Raw genomic sequence first — 8,615 nt, forward strand, 5'->3', positions numbered from 1 at the left:
TGAAGAATAATAAATTATTGGACACATTTCCGTAACTCTCGATTGCAATGTTTTAAATAGATGTCGGGTTGAACGAGTACGAAAGCATAGTAGAGGGCCTAGTCACGTTTTCACTTCCTCGGATTTAGATTTGTAATGAGCTGAAAATTTAATTATTAAACAAATTTAAAATCACAATCTTAAAGGTACTTAGTACTAATATATATTATTGTTTTCTATCTTTCTTTGTTCTGGTTTTGTCTGTTGTTGTTGTTGTTGTTGTTGTTGTTTTGTTGAGGGGAATGTGGAATGTACAACTTATATATTTAATTATACAACCACACAATTTACTTCCATATAAATTCATTGTGTACTGTGTTTTAATCTATATTCTCTCTCTCTCTCTCTCTCTCTCTCTCTCTCTCTCTCTCTCTCTCTCTCTCTCTCTCTCTCTCTCTCTCTCTCTTAAAATGTGCTGAGGTGTAAGTAAGTCCTTTTTTTCCTTTCTGTATTTTAGTTGGCGATCGGGAGTATTACTCAGCATTACTTAGCATTACAAGAAATCGACAGCCATCCTAAAACTTTGTGCTACGATAGGATATGCTACTATGTGTCCTCGAATTCGGTGATAATAACACATTGATTAATACATCTTATAAACAACTGTTAACCAGTTCAGAAATATCTGCCTAACATGATATATTATGTAATCAAAATATGTACACACGCACAAGTAAGTATACGCGCGAGAGAGGGAGGGAGAAAGAAAGAAACAGGGGGAGAGTGAACGAGGAAGACAGAGACCGAAAAGGGAGACAGGAATGGGGGTGTGGTACGAGAAAAAATAAGGACAGACTGAATGAATTAATGAATCATGTTTAAATACAATGAAGCACAAAAATAAATCAATAAATAAATGAACGAACGAACGAACGAACGAACGAATGAATAAATAAATAAATAAAATATAAAATTAACAACGTAGGCTTTTGGGTGCCAAACAATGGTAGGTATATGGATTTGACTATCACAGAACGAAAGATCGATAAAACAAATACATGACAGACAGAGGGAATGCCACACATATCATTTATAACAATAACAAATATGATACACTGTTTCAACCGTAAGTTAAACTTAAAATTCAAAATTCTTACTTGGTGGTAACACAAGTGTTGACGAGGACACCAGCAGAGCAGCAACTACCACGACCAACGACGTCAACAGTGAGGCCATTCTGATTCCGGAATTCAGAAGAGAATAGACAACAGATGTCTGTATCACCAGAACAAATTCGGTATTTATGTAAGAATGTCTTGGTGTTTTGCATTGTAAATGTTTTCGTGTTTAATTAATAAAAGATTTTACGTCAGACATTTGTATTGCGTGACCCCCGCCAGGTAGTCGCGTCATAGGATCCGGGTTAATAGGACGGGTCCAGAAATGCCAAGCGGGAGTGGGGTAGGGTGATGGGTTGTAAGATTGAGTTTACTCTTCTTGAAGCCCTTTGATAGATATTCTAAATATCATCTAGTCGATCCTAAACAGTTAGAGAGCGGAATGTTACTTAAAACAACGTACATTTAATATTAGTTATTTTATGTCTAACACCTTGCCCCCTCCTTCGAAATCCATTCCAATGGGTGTGATATAAATGTATATGTGTTGCCAAATGCGAACTGTTTACTATCACTGTCTCTGACAGTGACAATTTATAGCACGAGAAAGTACCAGGAATCAAACACAACTGTCACTCTGGTCCGGAACTTGTTTTTTTAAAAGTGTCAGGAGATATTCCAAGTAAGGGTGAGACACTGACTCATGCGTGTGTGTGTTGTGTGCGTGCGCGCGTTCCTGCGTGCGCGTGTGTGTGGAATCAGCCAAATGTCGACATGACCATAAGTTAGACACCGGGTATGAAAACCTTAAATTTGTAGTAGAGCGAAATAAGAGTGTGTGACGTTGAATCGGGAAAATACCCTTAAAATAGACTGGGGGCGAGACGTAGCCCAGTGGTAAAACGCTCGCCTGATGCTCAGTCGGTCTAGGATCAATCCCCGCCGGTAGCTCATTGCGACATTTCTCGTTCCATCCAGTGCACCACAACTGGTATATTAAAATGTGTGGTATGTTCTATCCTGTCTATGGGATAGTGCATATAAAAGATCCCTTGCTACTAATGTAACAACGTAGCGGGTTTCCTCTCTTAGACAATATGTCACAATCATCAAATGTTTGACATCCAATAGTCGATGATTAATTAATCAGTGTGCTCTAGTTGTGTCATTAAACAAAACGAACTTTAAACTGACTAATGCTAGTGTCAGACTACCAACTGTCACAACGGAGTTGGCCAAGTCGCCGATCTGACGTATCAGTTGCTAGTCTGGGCGCTCTTACAACCTGATTCGCGTTGTACGAGCGATTAGTTGTAATGCTAGATTCAGACTACCAATTGTTTCAACAGAGTTGGCCAACTCGGCAATCTCTCGACATCTATGACTGCCAACTTGCTAGTCTGCGCGGTCTTACAACTGGATATTCTTGTCGTATACAACTTCTACCACCGATTAGATGTAATGCTACGATCAGACTACCAACTGTCACGGCGGATTTGGCAAACATTCTGCTCTCACGACTTCTACGACTGTCCAGTTGCTAGTCTGACCGTTCTTACAACTCGATTCTTCCCGTATGTAACTGCTACGACCGATTAGTTGTAATGATAGTCTCAGACTACCAACTGCCACGACGGAGTTGGCCAACTCGCCGATATTACGACTTCTGCAAATATCCAGTTGCTAGTCTGAGTGCTCTTACAACTCGATTCTCGTCGTTTACAACTTCTACGACCGATTAATGCTGATGCTAGTCACAGACTACCAACTGTCACGACGAAGTTGGCTAATTCATATATCTCACTTCTACAACTATCCAGTTGCTAGTATGAGCAGCCTTCTCGTCGTATACCACTCCTATGACCGATTAATGGTGATGCTAGTTACAGACTACCAACTGTCAAGACGAAGTTGGCTGACTCATCTATCTCACTTTTACAACTATCCAGTTGCTAGTATGAGCAGCCTTCTGGACGTATACCACTCCTACGACCGATTAATGGTGATGCTAGTCACAGACTACCAACTGTCACGACGAAGTTGGCTGACTCATCTATCTCACTTCTACAACTATCCAGTTGCTAGTATGAACTGCCTTCTGGTCGTATACCACTCCTACGACCGATTAATGGTGATGCTAGTCACAGACTACCAACTGTCTCGACGAAGTTGGCTGACTCATCTATCTCACTTCTACAACTATCCAGTTGCTAGTATGAACTGCCTTCTGGTCGTATACCACTCCTACGACCGATTAATGGTGATGCTAGTCACAGACTACGAACTGTCACGACGAAGTTGGCTGACTCATCTATCTCACTTCTACAACTATCCAGTTGCTAGTATGAGCAGCCTTCTGGTCGTATACCACTCCTACGACCGATCAATGGTGATGCTAGTCACATACTACCAACTGTCACGACGAAGTTGGCTGACTCATCTATCTCACTTCTACAACTATCCAGTTGCTAGTATGAGCAGCCTTCTGGTCGTATACCACTCCTACGACCGATTAATGGTGATGCTAGTCACAGACTACCAACTGTCACGACGAAGTTGGCTGACTCATCTATCTCACTTCTACAACTATCCAGTTGCTAGTATGAGCAGCCTTCTGGTCGTATACCACTCCTACGACCGATTAATGGTGATGCTAGTCACAGACTACCAACTGTCACGACGAAGTTGGCTGACTCATCTATCTCACTTCTACAGATATCCAGTTGCTAGTCTGGGCACCCTTCTCGCCGTATACAACTCCTACGAGAGATCAGTTGTTAATCTGAGCACACCCGTCGTAAGTTTGGAGTGGTGGAAATTGAAAAAGCAACCGTCGAGTTGGCCAACTTCGTCGTGACAGTTGATACTCTTAGATTAGCATAACTCTGCAAACTGTTTTAATAAAACGATTTTGTTTAGATTATTGTAGAAATGAAACGAAAGGAATGTTTGGTTCACAACAAATCACTACATTTTTAAAGTGATAGATTGTCTTGTTATTTTTTAACACTAGTATATATTGTCCACTATTAGTGTTGTTTTTAAAATTGAAATCAGACATTGCTTGTATTTAATTGATTAGATCATCCATTTCCGTGGTCATCTTTTTTTTTTCTTACACAACCGTTGGTGAGAACAGGATCTGTTATTTTTGATAACATATAGTTGTTTACACTACACACGTACGTATGTTAACAATTTCAAAATATACGACTGGCTGCTCCTAGGTGATGACCAGGTCACCAATGCCATACGTCCAATAAAAAAAACCCAGCACAGTGGAAACTGATTACACTTTGAGGTATAGTTAGTTAACCTGACAATCATGTGCCTGCGACGCGTAAGTCAGCTACAAGTGCAAAGGCTGTAAATAACTTTTAGTCGAAAAAGATGTTAACATTTGCTTAAAACCTGGTTTTTGAGTATATGTAAGAACTAGAATAATGCATTCGTGTCCGTTAGATACCATTTTATTTACGGTTATATGGTGTCAAACATGGGCTACTCTTTTCGATTAGCAGCAAGGGATCTTTTATATGCACCATCCCACAGACAGGATTGTACATACCACGACCTTTGTTACAGCAGTTGTGGAGCACTGGCTGGAGCAAGAAATAGACCAATGGACCAACCGACGGGGATCGATCCCAAATTGAGCTGAGCTACGTCTCGCCCCAAGTCTATTTAAAGGGTATGTTCCCGGTTAAACGTCACACAGTCTTATTTCTCTTTACTACAAATTTAAGATTTCCATACCCGGTGTCTAACTTATGGTTATGTCGACATTTGGCTGATTCCACACAAACTTACGCACGCACGAACGCGCGCACGCGCACAACACACACGCACGCACGCACGCACGCAACACACACACACGTGGTAGCAACCAACCACAAACAAAGACACACACAAAAGTCAAGGATAAACGTTTCCCAGACAGAGACGGAGAGAGAACGAAAGTTTTAATGAGAGATAGTATGAGAGAGAGAGAGAGAGAGAGAGAGAGAGAGAGAGAGAGAGAGAGAGAGAGAGAGAGAGAGAGAGAGAGAGAGAGAGAGAGAGAGAGAGAGAGAGAGAGAGAGAGAGAGAGAGACAGACAGAGGGGGGAGGGAGACGAGAGAGAGAGAGAGAGAGAGAGAGAGAGAGAGAGAGAGAGAGAGAGAGAGAGAGAGAGAGAGACAGAGACAGAGACATAGCGAGGAGGGAGACGGAGAGAGAGAGAGAGAGAGAGAGAGAGAGAGAGAGAGAGAGAGAGAGAGAGAGAGAGAGAGAGAGAGAGAGAGAGAGAGAGAGGGCATAAGGGAGAGAGACTCTTTTGTAGCCACATACATCACTGTACTGGGCAATCCACTAACTGGCAACAGATATGACTTTTCCTGATTACGTAATTTTTACGTTCATCGTGTATGTATGTATGTATATATCTTCTTCATGATTTCACAGATCCCATACATTGTTATGTCAGGAGTGTAACAATTGTCAGCATCATTATAGTACATATTTATGAAATTATTAGTTACTTTTAAAAATTGTATTATGGCATTTTTCTGCAAATGATAGCAAATACAAGTACTATTAGCATACAATATTATATATAATCACTAACGTTGTTGTTCAGTTGAAGTTCTTTTGTCAAACAACTTTTTTTCATCAGTTGCAACCCTCACGTTTGCTACACATACACGTAATGAACCATTAACGAAATTGCATATCAGAATATAATTACCTACAGTAATTACAATAAAATGCACTAAGTCGTACTTAATATTATTCAAGTTTAAAGTGACACGCATACAATTTGTATAGCGTTCCCATGACGTTCACGTCTCAGACTATTAGAGACTCGAGTCTAGACTCTAAATGTTTTATAAGCACCAGGCCTGGACCTGAATGTTACTCTCCTGACGTGAACTATCGATAACATACTTTGATGTAGCGAACAAATGGTATCTTGAATATTTTCATCTTACTAATGAAGCGCATTTTGTACAGACAACGGCTCATAAGAGATATACGTTTTGGTTTCATTGGTTCTAAACATGAAAACCGCATGTGTTCATTAAGTTTTTACTTCATTTTTCGGCAATGCTGCAAGTCTCTTAAAGGGACATTCCTGAGTTTCCTTCAATTTTAAAGATGTTATCGACTAACAGAGACTTTTTAACTACTGTAATTACGTATTAAATATATTTTTTCTTGATAAAATATTTGTGAATGTATATTAAACTTGTTCCTGATCGTTCTAATATTTGTACAGTGTTATATTTCATTTTATTTCCTAAAATAAATGTGTTCGTACGTACGAAATTGTTTGAAGACAAAATCCAGTTTGGGCATTTTACAAATATTAAGACGATCAGAGACACAACTAATATACAGATACTGATATTCTAAACAAGAAAATCTATTTAATATGTAAGGTTAATCGTAGAAATATTTTATTAGTAGGAAACCTCTTACAATGCAGCAAACTCAGGAATGACCCTTTAATACATTTAAAAATGATTTACTAAATAATGAATAAAGGTTTCCATAATACATGCCACTATAATGTTTCATGAGTTGTACCTTAGTTCTTTTGTGGAAGGTCAGGAGTGTAACAACACATATGTAATGTTGGTCCATGTACTAACCATATACCTTCCGGCTGGGTCAAAGTTCGAGCGGAACCGAACTTTTGATAGAGAAATTAACACCATCAGTCATTTAATTGGTTATAAATGTGAGTGTGTTGGTTGTAAAAAAAAAAAAAAAAAGGTTTCATCTTGGCAAAACATTTATGCAATTTATTTCATCTAGTACCACTGTGTTAAGTAGCCTTGTGCTTGAAAAATGTATGGGGTACCTCCAAATATGTCCTCAGATTTTGTGCGGAACTAGAGTAGTCATAAACGCTACCCGTTATCTCTGAAATGAGCAGCTTGACCCCCATTTGCTTCTGGTTCACTTTAAAGGTGAGGGTGGTAGTATTTATATTGGTGGTGTTTATGTCGATTGATGTGCTGCAGGTAGGAGGTTTAACCGCGTATGTTATTATTATCGTTTATGGGATTTGATTTGGTAGTATGCACCCTACAATGTGCCTGGCTGAAGACATTGATTCTATTTTGGTTACGTTTCTTCGATGTGAAAATATAAGTGTCACTGCTGTGTTTGCTTTTAATACGAGGCTTGATTTTGTTATTTTTATGAATGCAAATTGTTAAAAACAGTTACCTAATTTTTTATCTTATTGTTAGGCCAAAGTAAATAAATTCCTGGTCTATTGTCTTGCCCTCGAGTGTCAACATTTGTTTTATTATTTTTATTTCCCGTGGTATGATGTCGATTTTAGTAGGAGTAACCTGTTGGTTATACAGAATCCACCGTACTACTGTTTAGGAAAATATTTAGGGTACCAAGGCAAAGAATGGGGCACCATGGTCATTGACGATGGACCAAGGCAGATAAAGAAGACACAAAAAAAAAAAAATATATATATACCCTTCTTTCCTGGGCTATCCATGCTTTACAAAAACAGGAGAACAACAACCACATCGCCGCATCAATTCTTACCAGAGACCGACTTGTTTATGACCTTACACATAGATTCAGAATAAACGTTTTCCATGTGTTCTATGTACATACTTCTGTCTCATTAAAAGCATATCATATCGCATTTTAACCCCCAAAACAATTAAATGGGCATATACATTTTAACTTGAAATATGTCAGGAGTGTAATAATATACAACTATTTAACATGTTCAGTGATTATTTGTGTTGCTGTTTGTGGAGATATCTAGCCAATATGTTGTTCATTTCTTCATAATGATCTGGAAACCAAAACGATATGGCATCTTGAAGCAACATGGTCCAATTTGTGTAATGTTCACATGGTTCTAAAGTGTTAATTGTTTTTAACCATGTATTGTTTACTTAGTTATCTGAACTTTAAAACCATAAACATAGTTTTTGTTTTGAAACAAAGAACTTCGTTTTAGTTGAAAAGAAATATAAAAAATTAATTCAATGGTAAATCCTAGTGGTATTTTCTGGGATTTGTAGGATATCCATGATTGCTGTGGATTTTAAGCAAATATGGTGTTACATATACAATGGCACACCTGATGAAATGAAACATTTTTTATTTTCAACAACTGCGTCACTCAAAAGAGACATTGTTTATGTCCACCCAGTTTTAAAAGTGTCAGTCTGTCTTTTGTCTCATCTCTCTCTCTCTCTCTCTCTCTCTCTCTCTCTCTCTCTCTCTCTCTCTCTCTCTCTCTCTCTCTCTCTCTCTCTCTCTCTCTCTCTCTCTCTCTCTCTCTCTCTCTCTCTGTGTGTGTGTGTGTGTATGTATATATATATATATATGTGTGTGTGTGTGTGTGTGTGTGTGTGTGTGTGTGTGTGTGTGTGTGTGTGTGTGTTTGTCTCACGCTGTCCCTCCCTCCCACCCTCCTTTTTTGTTTTGACTTCCTCACCATCTCATATATGTTTATACACCCATGCGTGCTGTAATAATGACAGAAACTGA

The 8,615-nt window shown here is 38.8% G+C and overlaps 1 protein-coding gene across 1 annotated transcript in view; it reads right to left on the reverse strand.

Moving 5' to 3' along the window:
- LOC121373757 overlaps nucleotides 1-1,331 on the reverse strand; it is a 9,275-nt gene extending 7,944 nt beyond the window's left edge. Inside the window, exon 1 of the mRNA XM_041500512.1 lies at nucleotides 1,137-1,331. Within this exon, the coding sequence (XP_041356446.1) occupies nucleotides 1,137-1,215 (79 nt within the window). The 5' untranslated portion in view covers nucleotides 1,216-1,331. The remainder of the gene's footprint in view (nucleotides 1-1,136) is intronic.
- Nucleotides 1,332-8,615: the final 7,284 nt, after the last annotated feature.

This window comes from Gigantopelta aegis, chromosome 5 (assembly GCF_016097555.1).
Source record: "Gigantopelta aegis isolate Gae_Host chromosome 5, Gae_host_genome, whole genome shotgun sequence".
Classification (NCBI taxonomy): domain Eukaryota; kingdom Metazoa; phylum Mollusca; class Gastropoda; order Neomphalida; family Peltospiridae; genus Gigantopelta; species Gigantopelta aegis.